This window comes from Pipra filicauda, unplaced genomic scaffold (genome assembly GCF_003945595.2).
Source record: "Pipra filicauda isolate LSUMZ 115617 unplaced genomic scaffold, ASM394559v2 scaffold35_size7292922_pilon, whole genome shotgun sequence".
In the NCBI taxonomy this organism is placed as follows: Eukaryota; Metazoa; Chordata; class Aves; order Passeriformes; family Pipridae; genus Pipra; species Pipra filicauda.
Genome location: NW_024104487.1, coordinates 2,080,643 through 2,098,762, shown reverse-complemented (window position 1 = coordinate 2,098,762; position 18,120 = coordinate 2,080,643). Strand labels below are relative to the sequence as shown.

The 18,120-nt window shown below is 39.9% G+C and overlaps 1 protein-coding gene across 4 annotated transcripts in view; it reads right to left on the bottom strand.

Moving 5' to 3' along the window:
• Positions 1-18,120, bottom strand: part of GLIS3 (GLIS family zinc finger 3) — a 154,836-nt gene that overhangs the window by 28,325 nt on the left and 108,391 nt on the right. For all 4 annotated transcript variants that reach the window (XM_027752216.2, XM_027752212.2, XM_027752213.2 and 1 more), the window contains exons 4-5: positions 16,923-17,084; positions 15,571-15,681 (exon numbers count right to left, since the gene is read on the bottom strand). In XM_027752216.2, the coding sequence (XP_027608017.2) occupies positions 15,571-15,681; positions 16,923-17,084 (273 nt within the window). The remainder of the gene's footprint in view (positions 1-15,570; positions 15,682-16,922; positions 17,085-18,120) is intronic.

The window sequence follows — 18,120 nt, the reverse complement described above, 5'->3', positions numbered from 1 at the left end:
TGCAAAAGACAGATGATGCTCTGACTTCTGCATACATCACATCCCAGCACAAATCTCCTAGCATCGTGGCTGCAATATCTCACAGCTCCATGATCACCTTGCTTCCCTCACAATCACTGAGCCAGGCACCAGCTACAAGCATGCTGGGACTGAAAACCTGGCAATCCGTTTTTAAGAACTGTGAGGTTAGAGAGTTACCTTGCTGAATGGTGAAATCAATAAGTGACAATTTTGCCATGCTGAGTGCAGACATTTTCTGTGTGCTGTAATGTAGCCTAAATTTATGGCTGACCAAAGTGCAAATTAACAATCAGCTGCTCAGCTAACTTAAAACTTCCCTGTATGAAATATTGGTTCTAAATAACAGATTTTCAATTTTAATAGCTCAGTTTTATGGTAAACTTGTGAAGATTTGTATTTGTATGCTGGAAATAAAAAGAGACATTTCCACTATCACAATGGGGCAGTTTTTTCTAATACACAAAACAAATCACTGTCAGCCATGGTTTACAACTGTTTTATTTCTTTGACAACCAACTAATGTTTATCACCTTTCAGAACAATGGATGGAAATTCTACTCCTGTAAGTTTTACATATGAATAAATAATTACCCAAGATTAAACAAAATAAGCAGAAGTAATTAGAAGGAAGTAAGATTATACAGTCTTCGGTTTTCAATTTCGTTATATTTGAGTTAAAATGCAGAGATGTGCTGTTGATGTGATGCATTACATAAATCCCGAGAAAATGTCTCTTTAAAATAAAAGATCATTTGTTTTATATATCTCTAACCAGTGAATGTTTTATCTGAGATCTGCATGTTTTTGTACAACCCGGCTAATTTCCTCACCATTACTCCTGTACAATAGAAATCAGACACCATCAAGGAAAACATACAAAATGTGTGTTTATGAATACACTTAATCAGAAAAGAAGTAGTTTAGGATTTCTCTATTAGTTTGAGAAATCCTAAACCACGTAAAATACAATTTCAGTAACTTCAAAATCTGTCTATGTGTATTCAGATTGACTCAAATAATTCTTCAGCAAAGTCTAGACTCATTCAGTCATTCAAACATGCCAGTTTTGTCATCAAATCACAGCATTTTAAATCTTGCTTACATAAAAGCATGCTTAATGGACTACATATATGCTGTGCACCTAGCAGAGTATTTCCATAGATAAGGGGGACATTAGTTATAGTCTGTTTATTTTCATGCAGGTTAGATCTGTGCCTGCCATGTCTAAAACGAGCAAAAAATCCCTCTAAATATTGCTACGTTTCATTTCAAGGAATTGTTCTGCACAAGCTGCAACAGCTCTATAGACGTGGTTTTGTTTTCATTATAAAACTAAGGAGACATTTCTGTTATTCATATAGTCTGTCTATTAATTTACTAAGCACTACCTGTCAAGCACAGAACAAGTTAATAATTTTTATTCAATCTTATTGTCCGTAATTTAAGTTGGCATTGGGAGGGGGGAGCACGACCTATCTAGAGCCACATATTGTACTTTTCTGAAGAAGTAGTCAGAATATAATATTTGCTTGCATAGTTAAGAGTAAAATTATGTCCTGGTTGAATAATGACATTGGCAGTATACAGATGTCACCATGAGAAAATTACAAGTTCACTAGGAAACCATGCTACGTGACAGTATTTACTCATATTAGTTTTGCTTGCTAGATCCAGATCATCCCTTTACTAATACACATCAGCCTCAAGGTCCAGTGCTTTCTTGCACAGTACCAAACCTTTTTGACAGCAGACAATTAAACCGAGTCAGTAAAGAGTGCCCCAATTCTTGCTTCTGGAAACTACAGACATTTTGGGGCAAAGAACCAATGCAGACAGAAGAGACTCCTTGATAACTATTGTTTTCAGGGAGTTATCTGTGCAGGATTTCTAGATAGAAATGTTCTGTTAAGTGTCTACCACAGCTTTCAGACGTGTGTGTGCTATTTTTCTCTGCTTTTACATTCTGTTTCAATTAAATGTTTGGCCAGGAAAACACAATAAAAATCAAATTAGACTACCCTACATGAACAGTAGTGCTGTTAGGTTCTATGCAAGAACAACATTTGAGTTCAATACAAAAATGGCTTCTATCTTCATGTCTCAGCACGGATCAGGAAAACACACCAAAAGTGTTTTTCAGCATCTTGCATTAAAAATCAAAAGGATCTGGAAGCTAGACAATCAGCTAACTTTGGCAAATTTCAAGTCAAGAAGAAATTTTGATTTTGAAGCAATACTACAAAAAGAAAACACTGTTACATTAAGATTGATAACACTAAAATTAATTCTACTTTTATTATATGTAGAACAGGCAGTTTTCTTTTGATTGGTATTATTCTAATTTGAGTACTTTTTTGGGTTATATCATCACTAAAATGATACAGGAAACCAAGAACATCACTTTAACAGGAAAAATTCCAGGTGGGACAGATCTTAAAGGAAACCTTGAACAAAAAAATCAAACTGAGAATCTTACTTTAAAGAAGGAAAGTACAGTTTGAGTGAGATGTATTGTAAGTTGCCCTTTTCTGAGATAAAAAAAGTTAGTTTGGCCATAGTTTTGTTGAAAATTGATTATCATTTTGCTCTACAGAACTAGAAAGCACCCATACAGATGTTTGCATGCACACACACACACGCGCGCGCACCACCCCACACACTACCTCTCTTCCTGTCCCATATCAGATTGTATCAAATCTGAAAACACTCAACTATCTTAACAGAAATATTATCTACATTACACCTAGGATCCTTTCTATTTCATAATGATTTTTTTTTCGCAGTTCCGAAGAGGCCTGTAGCTGGTTTTGGTGTGAACAGCAACCTAATAGCTGAGTTGTGCCATTCAAAAAGCAGGAAAAAAAATCACTCTTTTGTGCCAGACTGATTTGGGGATATAGCTAGTATATGATACTGCTAAACATCAGTTTTCCCAGGTAAATGCAGCCTGACAAAGAAACGACTTGTACTGAATTACTTGCTTTCACTTTCTGAAAATATATTTTTGGCAAATTTTCACTTCTTGAGCACAAAAATGTGTAAAATAAACATGTACTTATCCACCTAGAGCTTCATTTAGCACAAATGTATTTTTCTCCCTGTCACAGATTACAAAAAAATTGCCAAGTAAACCTGTGGATAATATCAGCAATTGTTAGTTTACAGAAACAAAGATTTGCAGATTTCACATTCTTTTTTTTTTTTTAAACTCTGCAGCATCCTTTATATAATACTGGCCTTGACTTTAAATATTTGATTTTGTGTGTATCACACTGAAATTTTATTTCATGCATGTACCAGCTCATATGTGAAAATACTCCTCCATTCAAAATATCTTGATTAGAGCCTAAGATTGAAAGTGGAAAAACACTACAGCTCCCCTAATAAGATTAGATTATTAGCCTTCAGGCATAGGATTTTTACCCTTGCAAAGATTCCTCACGTCATCTCTGTACGTTTTCATTCACTGTCTTTGAGTTCTGTGCTTAGTGTGCTTCAATGGCAGGATGATGATGTGAAGTGCTGGCTAGGCTGGCACTACTAACTTTCAGTTTCTACTGCCTTCTATTTATTGTGGGGCATTTGTGTGTCAGATTGGATTTTTTTTTGTTATTGTTAAAGCCATAATTCAGCTTACAGAGCAGTCTCATAAACAGTTGTGCCAGTAGATGGGGCAGAGCTCTGCAGCACAGGGAGGAAACAAATGGGCAGATGAAGGCCCTCATCATATGGGCCAGTACATCATTGCTTCAGGAGTGAGACTGAGGACTCCACAATCAGTGTCTACCAATGCAGCTGCCAACACCCATCTCCAGCAGTGTGAAATCTGCATAGCAACAACAGATGGAGAGAAGATCTCAGCTTGGTACAGGAATACTCAATGAGGACAGTATTAAAGACTTGGGAAGGGTATTTGTGCTGCTATTAGGGTGGTTAACTGCAACCTCTTAGGCATCCTGTACACAGCCGCAATCTTGCTTGCTCACATGATGCTTGAGTAGCATAATGGACATTTAAAGCCCAGACTGAAGTGTGACATGGTAATGAGAATTACAGAGTTACAGAATCATAGAATCATTTAGATTGGAAAACACCAGTAAGATCATCAAGTCCAAGTGTAAACCCAGTACTGCCAAGTCCAACACTAAACCATGTCCCTAAGCACATTCGCAGGTCTTTTAAATCCCTCCAAGGATGGTTACTCAACCACTTCCCTGGGTAGCCTGTTTCAATGCCTGACCACCCTTTCAGCAAAGAGATTTTTCCTAATATCCAACCTCAACTTGCCATGGTGAAACTTGAGGCCATTTCCTGTCATCCTGTCACTTTTCACTTAAAAGAACAGACTAACCTCCACCTAGCTATAACTGCCTTTCAGGCAGGAGGCCTCCTTTTCATCCTCCTTTTCTCCAGGCTATACAATCCCAGCTAATTCAGATGTTCCTCACAGGACTTACTTTCTAGACCCTTCACCAGGTCCATTGCCCTTCTCTGGACACTCTCCTGGAGCGAGTGGCCCAGAACTGGACATAGGATTTGAGGTACAACCTCAGCAGTGCCGAGAACAGAGTCACAATTACTGCCCTGGTCCTGTTGGCCACACTATTGCTGATCCAGGCCAGGATGTCACTGGCCTTCTTGGCCACTTGAGCACACTGTTGGATTATGTTCAGCTGCTGTGAACCAGTGCCCCCAGGTCCTTTTCCATCAGGCAGCTTTCCAGCCACTCAGCACTTGACCTTGTTGAACCTCACACCACTGGCCTTGGCCCATCAATCCAGCCTGTACAGATCCCTCTGCAGAGCATTCTTACCCTTTAGCCAATCAACACTCCCACTAACTTGGTGTCATCTGTAAACTGAGGATGCATGCAAGCCCCTTGTCCAGACGACTGATAAAGATACTAAGTAGAGCTGGCCATACTGAGCCCTGGGGAACACCACTGGGTGTTCCATTCACTGCCACTCTCTGGGCCTGGCCATACAGCCAGTTTTTTACCCAGTGAACAATGTGCCCATCTGAGCCATGAGTAGCCAATTTCTCCAGGAGAATGCTGTGGGAAACAGTGTCAAGGGTTTTACTAAAGTCCAGGCAGACATCATCCACAGCTTTTCCTTCATCCAGTAAGCAGGTCACCCTGTCATAGAAGGAGATCAAGTTGGTCAAGCAGGCCTTTCACAAAACCCTAGTGGCTGGGCCTGATTCCCTGTTTGTCCTGTACATGCTATGTGATAACATTTAGGATGACCTGCTCCCTGATCTTCCCCAGCACCCAAGCTCAGGCTGATAGGCCTATAGTTCCCTGGATCCTCCTTCCAGCCTTTCTTACACATGGGAGTCACATTTGCTAATCTCTATTCAACTGGGACCTCCCTGGTTAGCCAGGACTGCCAGTAAATGATGTAAAGTTGTTTGCTGGACTCTTTTGTCAGCTCCCTCAGTACTCCTGGGGGGATCCCATCTGTTCCTATAGACTTGTGAGTCTCTAAGTGGTGCAGCATGTCAGTGATCATTTCCCCCTGGATTGTGGAGGCTTCATTCTGCTCCCCATCCCTGTCTTCCTGCTCAGGGTGCTGGGCTCTCACAGAACAACTGGTCTGACAGTGAAAGACTGAGGCAAAAGCAGCATTAAGCACCTCAGCCTTTTCCTTACCTTTTGTCACTGTGTTTCTCCCTGGCATTCAATAAAGATTGGAGAGTCTCCTTAGCCCTCCATTTGTTGCTAATGTCTTTATGGAAACATCTTTCATTATCTTTTATGGCAGTGGTCAGATTAAGTTCTAGTTGGGCTTTGGCCCTTCTAATTTTCACCCTGCATAACCTCACAACATCCTTGTAGTCTTCCTGAGTTGTCTGTCCCTATTTCCAAAGGCCAGAAACTCCCATTTATTTCCCAAGTTCCAGACAAAGCTCTTTGTTCAGCCAGGATGGTCTTCTTCTCCACTGTCTCCTCCATTCATCACATGGGGATGGTGTGCTCCTGTGTCTTTAGGATTTCCTTCCTGAAGAATGTCCAGCCTTCCTGGAGCCCTTTTCACTTCAGGACCACCTCCCAAATGACTTTCTCAATCAGGCTTCTAAAGAAAGAAAGATTCTTGCTCTCTCAACCCATGTTCATGGCAGGGAAGTGACACAGAAACAGAGAAAAGGATATTGTTTGATATCAGAAAAGGACCTGAAGAATATGAAATGCTATGATCATGCTCTGACAGCTGTCTACAGAATTTTGAGACAATTCGGATTTATTTTTTTTTTTGCCATGTGTGTACATGGTAGCAGGGTGACAGCATGTATGCCTTGTGGTGCACGTTTCAACACATCACCCTGCCAAAGCTCACAGGAGTATGAGCCCAGGACAGAAAGCAAGTGCAGAGAGGAATCGGGGTATGAAACAGCAAATGTTAGCCAGTAAGTAAAATGCACTAACAATCTCCTTGCTGTAACAACTGCCACAGCTGTCAGAGCACCATGAAAACCATTGCAGGTTTTTGATGTTTCCTTCTCCCTGGCGAAGAGTTCTAAATGTGGTGATGGCAAAGCATATCCCCCACGATGGAGCTTGAGGGGCCTGCCTTGTGCATCCCATCACAGTGCACGTCACTGCCATTGCAGCAGCTGCCAGGGGACAGGGGGTGTCAGCCACATCCAGTCCTCCATTGTTTTCATGGTCTGTTTTCCTGTTTCTCACAGGCCACACTCAAAAGAACTGGTCATTCCTAGTCTCAAAAGTTTTCCAACAAATTGTATGATTAAATTCCTTAAACACTACTGCCCATTCCTAATCCCTTTTTGCCAAAATCCCTTTCAGGAAAAATTGATGAACGTCATGGTGGCTGATTTATATTTCACTCTGAAAACAGGAAAGGATTAAAGCTGGGGATTAAAACACTTACCCTTTACTGCATTTTTTTCTGCAGAATATTTTCTTAGTTGCCATAGGCACTGCTCACTGACCCTTAGCCCCTGAATCCACTTCTTTTTGTATTAATGACATCTTTCAAGTGGACTCCATAGAGAACGAATGAAGGAAAATATCCTTATTTTCAACTGCTCTCAAAGCAAGAAAATAGATTTGCTTCTCTTTCAACCCATTCTCTCCCTTTTGCAGTTTAAATAGTGAACTATGAGTTTGAGTAAGAGCAAGGAAAAACTGGAAGAGGCAGAAGCAACTGAGTTCGTACTGTAGGATATTTGCTCCCCATGAGGCAGATGCTCTCAAACAGAGTAGTTTCTCCAGATTAATACAGTCATATAATAGACAATGTTACTGGTAACTAGCTTAATGCCTGAATAACCTGCTGAAACACCAATGATGTAATACGCTAAACCCTCCTTGGCTCCCTCTTTCCTCATCAATTAAATATTGAGTTAGAAAAAAAAAATTTCTTTCCTGTAAGAAACACAATAAGCATCGTGTCACAAAAAAAGTCTAGTTCAAATACTACGAAAGAAAGTAAATGAAAAGAAAAACTGGAAATACATTGTGAAATTACATAAACCAATGATACTACCTAAAAAAAAATTCCCAGACGTTGTTTTCTATTCATGTTGTTCACTAAATCTAAAGGTTGGTGTAAAATTTTGTTTGTTCCAAGCTCTTTAAACTGATAGCTTCATTAACTGTGTGGTAAAATCAACATGTAGTCACAATAAAAAGTCTCTTCCTATTGTAGAACTGTAAAGCAACGTAAACAATGAACAATCAAGATGTGTGCAGCAGATGTATGTAAGAAGCAAAATCTCTGTATTATTTTGCCGAGGGAATAATATATTTGCTGACATAGTCCACAAAATAGAAAGGCAGACAATCTCTCAAAACTTTATAGAAAATTCCATGGTAACCTGTAATGAAAACACTTGTATGTCTGAGTTCCAGAGAATACTGTTCAACAGGGCAATATCATGTCTTTAAGGACTTATGGTTTTTCCAGTTTCTTGTTTTCATTGTAAGATGGACAGGTTTATGTATCACACCTACAGGCTAGGCAGAGAAGTGATTGAGAGCAGCCCCGAGAAGGAGTTGGTGATGGTTGATGAAAAACTCAGCAGGAGTCAGCAATGTGTGCTCACAGCCCAGAAAGCCAGAAACCCTGGACTGCATCAAAAGGAGCATGGCCTTTTGCTCCTTCAAAAGGAGGGGATTCTCCCTCTCTGCTCTTGTGAGACCCTGCCTGGAGTACTGCATACAGTTCTGGTGCCCCCAGCAGTAGAAGGACATGGAACTGTCGGATCAAGTCCAGAGGAAGATCACGAAGTTCACCTCCACTATCAAGACAGGCAGAGACAGTTGGAGTTGTTCACCCTGGAAAAGAGAAGGTTGCATGGAAGCCTCATAGCAGCCTTCAGGGAAGCCAGAGAGGGACTCTTCATCAGGAACTGTAGTGATAGGACAAGGGGGACTCATTTCAAACTGAAAGAGTATAGGTTTAAATTAGCTGTTAGGAATAAATTCTTTACTGTGAGGGTGGTAGAAGAACTAAAACAGATTGCCCAGAGAAGCTGTGGATGCTCCAACCCTGGTAGTGTTCAAGGCCAGGCTGGTAGGGGCTTTGAGGAGCCTAGATGTTCTAGATGAGGTCTAGATGTTCTTTAAGGTCTCTTCCAACCCAAAACACTCTGTGATTCCATGATTCCATATAAAGTTGTCGTAGTTTGATTTGTCCAGTGCCCCCCTGGGGCTGGAAATGGTTAATCCCAAGTGAGTTTCTGATGCAGAGCCAAAGCTGCAATACACCTCTGCGAAATTAGCATACTACACAAATCGGAAAAGAAGACTGGATTACTTAGCTGGAAGGAGAGGCAGTCATGCCCTGAAAGGCCACATGCTAGAGAGTGGGGTCAGGGCCTTTGCCCCCCTGGCCAGGGGCCAGGAGCAGCACAGCAGCTGAGTGGAGCCCCCCCTGAGGCTGGTGATCGAGGGGAACTCTGAAAGAATCGGGGAGACCCCTGCATTACATCTTTTTCCCCCTTGCAGTGAGGGAGGGGGGGAAAAGAGCTCAGCAGAGATGGGTTTGGGGTAATACTGAATTAAATCCCCAGAACCCTCTGACCTCCTTGGGAAGGAGTCATGGACTTCCAAACATCAAGGGAGTCCCAAAATGCAGCAGCAGCTAGAGAGAGAGAGACGAGACGAGAGCTCGGAGGCGTCCTGCGAGCTGGACCAGGACAGACAGACCGAGGAATGCGGGGGAAGTGCCCCCCCACCCCCACCCCGCTGCCACGTTTACAGTCGAGACAGAGCAGAAGAGATCTGCTAGAACGTTTTCGGGGTAAGAACTGAACCGAAAGCCCCTAAAGCGTTCTGACCCGGGGAACTTGATCCCCCCGGGGAGAGGGACTTTCATGGAATGCCTGCACTCTGTGATACAACCGGGGTGAGGCGAGCTTGTCCCTGCACGCAGTCCGTGGGTGAGACCTTCGGTTGGAACCGAAGGGCAAAGCAGGGGTGAGAGAGAGACCCTTGCATTCTAATGAAGAGAGAGAATATTTTCCAGCTATGATGAATTGGAACTGCTGCCTTGAAGAGGAGAGAATGTGCTGCCCTGAAAGTGAAAAAGACTTCTCCTTCTTTCCTTCTGGACTTCTACTGGGGGGAAAGGAGGGATGATCTATGTAAATACATTGTTTTACCATAGGAGAGATAGTTAGGATTGTTGTATATATATGTATTATTTATTGTGTTAGTAATAAATTTTGATAAAAGTCCCCCATGCTGGTAGTTGTGCATGTCTGAAAACTTCTCTCACTCTTGAGAAAAATTATGGGGGGTTTGAAAATTGGGGGTTTTTCGGAGTCAAACTACAACAACATTATACATAACAGGGCTTTATGAGAGAATAAGTGAACTGTTAGAAAAGAAATATAAAATGACTAGGCTTCAGAAGAAATCAGTTATTGAAATCTGCCTCTAAAGGTGGAGATTTTTTATCTCCTTTTTGATAATATAGGGATTGCACAGTGGGAGAAGAGCAATGCCTGTAGGATCTTTACTAGCAAGGTGGCTTCTGTAAAGCCTTCTCAGTTCAGGTGGGAACCCTTGTCAAAATCAGCACAGGTCACTCTGCAAGGCAATGCCAGGAATGGCTTTGGCCAGATGGTCTATATCCTTATCCCACTATTTTCAACATGCTTCACACCTAGTGTGGACTGCTCTGCTCTACAACTAGCATCTCCTACAGTCTGAAGTGGGAGTGGATATGGCTGAGGTGTCATACTGCCTGCTTCATTTCAGCAGTGCAGTCTATCAGTGTTTTTCTCATTGCAATCAGGAAAAGTATTCTGAAATCCTCCTGCCATTGCTAACTGATTGGTTTTTGAAAGAGCAATAAATGCAATGTGGAAGAAATCATGCACAAATACCACTAGGATTAGAGAAATCCTAGGTTCCTTCTGTCCTTTATTCCCCAACAGCAACACCTGAAAAAACCTCTTTCCAGTCAGATATCACAGGAACAAAAATCGGAAGCATTTCTTCAAATATTGGAATCTGTCTTCATTGGGATAAGGTTATGACAACTCCCCAGAAGTGACTTGTTCAGCCATCATTTTACAATTGACCAATCTGTATCAAAAAGGAAGATTATTAGGCAGAAATAAATCTCTCTTGAAGTCTGTGCATATATCCCTTATCTCCTGAGGTATCACAATCCCCTTCATTCCTTAGTGAGTTGGTAGATGTACCACATAAATTACAATTAAAAAAACCTCCATCAAATCTAGACAACTTTCAGAAACATTCTATGGACTGACTTTTCCGAAGTTATGCATCCATGATATTTGCTTTCTGGCAGAGACAGTACAAAGATTTTATCCCAGAAAAATAGACACAATTGCTGTGTTAGAGTAAGACTAAGTACTAACCTAGGAGTATCACTAATGATGTTATGCATCTGCTGAGGCATTAAGCCATTTGGACAGATGAATCCCTGCATGGTTTCCTAAAGACCCATTTGAATGAGCTAAGATAATGCAGGTTTCCAGGACAGAGAGCTTTCAGATGGAATCGTCAGGTAATCATTCAACATCTCAAAACTTGTCTCAAATCTTGTTGTTCAAATTAGTTATGGATAAGACATATTACACGGTTATCCATAACTAATTTAAACAATAAGATCAAAGATATGGTCTGGTCACTATTAAAACTGCTAAAGAATCAAAGGCTGATCAGCTGAAGGAGGAAATTATTTGGTATAAACTAACCTTCAATACAAGGTCCAGACTAAGACTTTTGCAATCCCTTTAGCTGGTATTGTTCACCTGAAGTGCTGAAATTATCTTTTCCTTTTTCTTTTTTTATAAAGATGCACTTAACTGGTTGTATCCTTATCGATTACACTTTAATTAAATGGAAACAATCTTTAAGTCTTTGTGGGGTTTTTTTTTGCAGGATGCTCTGTCTTAAAGAACTATTAGACATGACAACAGTTGTTCACTATTATAATTATGGATAAAATTAAAACTCTATCTAAAAGTATAGCCATTGCATTGTTCAGATGATAGGTCAATATTACTGAACTGATCTTGTCCTCGCCAAACAGCTGTACTAAAACTGAGCAATCTTTTGTCCTTTCTGTATTATCTCTTACCTGTTTGAAAATGCACTTTTTTAAAAGAGAAAACCTTTAAAAAACACATTAGACATTTCATATATTCATGATAAGATCTACACAAAGCCAGCGGAGAACCCATTCCATTCTATTCACTGTGGGACTTGCACTGCAATACTTGAAAGTGAACTAAATATTTTCTTTAGATTTACAAATACAGACTTCTTCAGCATGAATGCTAGAGAAATAGCAAATTATTTTCATGGTATACCTGTACAGAAAAGAGAATGTTCTTATACTTGTAGAAGGCTGAGTGCTAGCTCACACAAAAATGGATCTTCAAGAAGAACATAAGGGTAGTATTCACTTTCTGTACTGATTTCAAGTCACTGGATCTCTCTTACAAAGAAGGCTGAGAGAGCTCGGTCTGTTCAGCCTTGAGAAGAGGCAACTGAGAGGGGACATCAACAATGCCTATAAATATCTCAAGGGAGGGTGTCAAGAGGATGCAGTCAGGCTGTTCTTAGTAGTGCCAGGCAATAGGACAAAAGGCAGTGAGCAGAAAGTGGTGCACAGGAAGTTCCACCTGAACGTGAGGAAGAGCTTATTTACTGTGTGGGTGGCTGAGCACTACAACAGATTGCCCAGAGAGGTTGTGGACTCTTCCTCACTCAAAATATTCCAGAACCATCTGGACAGAATCCTGCGCAATGTGGTCTAGGATGACCCTGCTTAAGCAGGGAGGTTGGACCAGATTATCCACTTTGGTCCCTTTCAATCTGACCCATCCTGTGATTCCGTGATATCTAAAAGTGCAGGCTCCAGATTTTGTTGATATATTTTATAATTTCATTTTCACTGACTTCAGTAAAAAGGCTTACAAACTAAAAGAGCTACGGAATCTTATTTTTGAGCACAGTATTATCAGTTCACAGATGAAAGACATTTGCTGTTTACTGAAAACAAAGAGTGTAACCAACTGAAAATAAGCTTACTTGTTTAGTCAACTTACAAAAAAATCTTGTAAGTTTGTTGTCCTTTCAAAGTTGAAATGAGGACAAGATTAAGAAGAGAACAGGTTTCAAAAGTAATTGTAGTCCAGGGACATGTTGTACATTAGCATTCTTCTCAGCATCACTTGAAGCTCTCATTTTGGGTACTATCCAGTTTTCTGTCAGTGACTTCCCTGCTTAGAAGGAGGTCCATCCATCTTCCTCATGGGAAGATGAAATCCTGGCAAAGCCAGCAATTTTCCCTTTTTAAATTAAGATAATAAGCACTGCTTTTTATCCCACCAAAATATTTTAAAAGTACAGACTGAATATTATGATGCATAGAGATTATACCTAAAATGTATATAAAAACATTTTCAGCATCTGTTCCCAGGTATTTGCGTGATATTTGTGTACATGTTTGCCCTCATCTTTATGAAGAATTCTGCAAATTGGACAAAGACAATTAAAGCAGGCATGGCTGTCTTTACTCACTCATGGCTCTGTTTTCCTCTGAAGAGTAAATGAAAGTTTATTGTACTATCGACTAAAATGCTTTCATTAAGTATATTTGTGCTGTGATCTTCTTGTTCAACAGAATTTCATGCCAATACCTGGAGAGATGCATGGTTAAATGTATTTAATGTATGGTTGGAGGCTGGGAGTTGGGAGGAGAAGGGAAACAGTGGCTGCATTACAGGATTTGCAGAAAAGGCATTTTGCCTTATTTGGTAAGTCATAGACACCTATCAACAAACGTTGCTTGAAATAATTCAGAGGTGGAAATTTACCTATATTCCATGGCATAATCTGGCTCCATTTTAGAGAGCCAAGGAAAAGGTCAAAGGACAGATCTAAAAAATCTGGGACAAAGACTCAATTAAAACATTAGCACAGCAAGTAGCTGATTCCACTGTTATGAATATACTTCATCCTCCTCTTTAAGACTATGCAACATCAAAGACACATTTGCAGGTACAGTCTTGGAGAGCCAGTAACTTAAGACGCCACAATAATGTCACTTGGTATGTAGGGGGAGGTTAAAAGGAGGATTAAAAGCAGTCAGGCACAATATATTAAAGGAACCCATGACTAATGGGGTGTGACAGCAAAGGGTTTCATTCTTTTTAACTGAATAGATCCCTAGGGCTGGAAGTATTAGTCTACTGTGCCTTTAACACCTTGGAATTTTTATGGTTATTTTTGATGAATTCACATTTTTGTAAATACCTTTTTGACATTAAACCAATTTTCACATTTAATTAAATCCATACATAACCTTAATTCTGCACTGAGAGGTTTGTTGTTCTTATTTTTTATTATTATTACCACCAGGAAATATTTCAAATACCAAAGCATAATGTTAGTTAGTAATTATAACCTCTCAAAGGTCCAGAAACTAGCTAGGTTGTACCTTGTTAACATTATGCAAACTTTATCTGTGCTTTAAGTATCCTCCTTGACAGATGCCACAATTTTTCTTTTCTTTTTGTGGAGGTTTGGCTTATTTCCCCTTCCATATTAGCTCAGGTCATCAAGAAGCATAAACAAATCCTTATCAAAGAGGGATGAAAAAATGGGGGATAAGTCTAGAATGTGCTCACAGAGAGTCAAGTGAGGAGTAAAAAGGGTCAAGTTTAAACTGTCTGGCACAAAGAGGGAATGAAAACTGAGCAAAATCAAATAGTGAATGAAATGCAGGAAGGAAAATCTGACACAGGAGTGAAATATAGCAAAATGAGAGAGGGGATAACACATTATTTTGCCTTCAATGACAGTAACGATACAGTGGACTTAAATACCTGAATTCAGGTCCATTATGCCAGTTTTAGTTGAGGCATCACACAAATTTCTCAGAATGAATTGAACTGATTAGCATTTAATTTACAAGCTTGTAAAAGATGGTGTCTGGGTGGCTGAGTTGCCCTCTGGGACAGGCAGAACAAGGCTTGCAAATCTCCTTTGGCAGACCAGCCTCTGGGCAGCGTGCACAGGAACAAGGGAGCCAAAGAACTACTCATTAAGGTGAAAATGAACGCTTATTTACTTCATCTCTGATACAGGTGTGGGCATTCATAAGTTTAAAGGAAATTTCTCATGAATACTACAGGTCAGCTCCTCAGAGACTGACATGTTGCTTCAACAAACCATTGAATCAAAACTTACTCTTCCTATTTGCATACTGCAGCTTTAAATACTGCCACTCAGTGCTTCCAGTGCTGCATGAAGCACTTTTGTGGCTACTTGCTATGAATGGCTGTACAATTAATTCTAAAACTTCTAAATTATAACTTGTTCAACATAGTGTTGACATTTCAAAGGTGTATCTATCCCTAAATCAGTTCATGCATGTTGCCCTTTTATCAGGACCAGGTTCCTTTAAACTAAAAGCTTAGACTTTTATGTTTAATGATCTAAACAATCCAATGAAATAGTGCCAGTGATTAATTGGAGCTATAATGAAAAATGCTCAAAAAAAGACAATCATTCCCTTAGGTCACAACTTAGCTTTTCAGAGATATACTTAAACATATAAACAGTTCTTGATTCATGGACTTGATATCCACAGGGAACTGATATTGTGAAATGGCTTGGTATTGCAAGTGTCTGGGATATGAAAATAAAATTTAGAGTTTAATCTCACGTACTGCCTCAAAATCCTTCCTTCCATCTGAGACTGGTCAGTATTTTTTAATACTGTGTATTTACCAAGTGACAGAATTTAAACCCGAAAATTTCTGTTTGCAAAAATTACTTTTATTTGCCTCGTGATGCATGGCTAGTGATTAACCATCACATCAGAAAACATAAAGCATTAGAACAGGCAGACTCATTAAGTCAAAGATGAAATCAGCTATATACAAACTGAATCTACTACTTCCTATTAACATTTTTCCTAATGAACAGTCTGAAATCAGCACAAGTACTTGAAGACGCATTGAAACATCTAATATTATAACAATGACTTCTCCACGTAAGCTTTACCGCAGTCAAGACAGTAGGAAATTTACCTTTTTCCTGACTTGTTGATCTTTAGAGGAATGGGCTTTCACATGCTTTCTCAGGGAACTTGGATCTGTGTATCGCTTAGTACATCCTGGAATCTGACACGCATAAGGTTTCTAAGTCAAAAAGAAAAAGGACAAAGCCGCTGTTAAATCACAGATTATTTTAGCACAAGAGAATCCCTTTTGCGCCTTGGGATGCTGCAAACTGCATTACTACAGAACACAAACGTACATTATTACAAGCAGAATGCTTAGTAATTTGTTAGAAAGGGAAAGCATGAAATTAAGGCTTTTAAGGCAGACAAACCAAAGGAAAGCTTTCATTATGGTACCTTTCATTGTTACCTTTTTTTTTTTTTTGTAATCAGTACAATGAATATTGCTAGATATACTCACAATTCTTCCACCCTCAGAGCAATCTTTGACTTAATCAGAAATTACAGTCTTTAGTGAACCAGGAAAAGAAACTGAAGTAAATGCCCAGAAAGACTTTTTAGGATTACAGAAGGATCTGCTTTAGAAAAAGAGAACAAGAAAAAGTGTTAGTTTACTATATTAGAAAGAAAGCAAGCAAAAACCAAACCAAGCATTGAATACAGTACACATTCTAATGGGAAGTACAAGACCAACTCCTTCAGCTCACATTTTCTAATATGTCACCTTAGAAAATCAGGTCCAACTGTTTCCTGAAATTAGCTATTTTGCAATTTAGTAATTTATGTTTCACAAAGCATTTCCAAAAACACTTTGTACAAATGATTAACTTGCCAGCCACAGTATTGACTATTCAAAATGGATAATTTATTTTTTAACAGGCATTTAAGGGCATTCAAATGGCATTGTTGTAATTTTATTTCTGGACTCCTGCCCCCTGGGAAAAGGCTCTTCTCTGACAAAACATGATCTTTTGTTATGAAACAAAAGTTTTTAAACAAATCTCAGCTGTGACTCAAATTTACAAGCAACAATTTGTTGGCATAAAAATTTTTAGATTTGCAAAATTACTCTTCCTCTCTTGACTTTCTGGTACATGCACCAGCCTTAGCTTTTTGTCAAAGAAGAGCAGTTATTATCGCAGATTGTTTCAATTTCCCTAAAGATCAGCTAAGTGGGAGAAACTTACTGCCTCTACCTGCAGCAAAGACCACAGACCTGTAGCTTTTTTATCAACTAGCTTGACCCATCTTCTTCCACACTTACATTACTGGATCACTTCTGAAACAGCTTCAACAGCCTCATTAGACACTCCACCCTCCTGTCTCTAAGGTTATGGGCTACCTGCTCTCACCAAGCTCTAGGAAAGGACCACATGGTCTAATGTACAGGGGACTGCAAGGGGAATGCTGTATCCTTACAGTCTCCAAGTGTGTCCTTTGGTGCTTGGCGCGGTCACTGGAGTTGCTGAACGCTTTCTGGCAGCCAGGGTGTTGGCAAAGGTACGGCTTTTCACCTGTATGGCTCCTTAAGTGAATCTTGAGATTTTCTAGTCTGGAAAAGGCTTTCTTGCAACCCTTAAACTAGAAAAGAGAAAGAAATTATTTCAATGGAAGGCACACACAGCAAACACCAAACAGGAGCATGAAAGGACATGCAGAGACCTCCAGCCTGCTACAGCTGGGTACCTCTCCAGAGCTGAGGAAAGCCTGGCTTCTCAGAGTGGCTGTTGTTGCAGTGTTCAAACCACTTTGATTGTAAGAATGTATGTATCCTCCCTGCACATGGCTGAATTAGGGAAGCATGTCCTACATTTTACAGATGGGATATTGAGACCCAAAGAGACCAGTCAGCTGAGAGCACAGCTCCTATCTGGGAAACACAGAGCCAGCTGATTCTCCTTCTCATAGCTCACAGAAAGCAAAGGAGCCATCATGAAGTTCCCAAGTCCTCTACTAACTACCCTTATCTTAGCTCTGGGCTTCTTTAGATACTAGCAACTAAGCCAAAAGAGGCATCTCTCAGTACCAACCCCACCTTTGCAACAGCAAAGACACACTACACACAGAGATTTCACAGATTATTCTGAGTTGGTAGGGCCCAACACAGATTATCAAGTCCAACTCTTAAGTGAATGGTCCATAGGGGGCCAAAACCCACCAGAGTATTAGCACCATACTCTGACCACCTGAGCTAATCTCAGGGTCAGATGCAGAAAAATGTCAGTCTGCTCTGCCTTGCTAATGATGATGTAAAAAGTAAAATGATTTCTGAAATATGTCTTTACCTTTCTGCCATGAGTAAATGTATGAAGTACTAAAAATAATGTAAGCCTGTCAAAATAGGATGTAAACCTTATGGGTAACCAATAACCACATGGCACAGTACTTCTATACCTAATCAAGTACTGCATCTGTGGAGAAATCTAAGTTTATATGAACAGAAAACCAGTTCTTCAACTATCATGTTCCCATAGTATATTTTATCCTAAGGGAAACTGAAAAACATCATTCTATTTAACACCAGCATTTTTATATACACTTGATTTCAATTATACTTAAATATTTATGAATATCAGAGGTATAGGCTTCCTAAAATTCTATCAGTCAGGATCAGTTA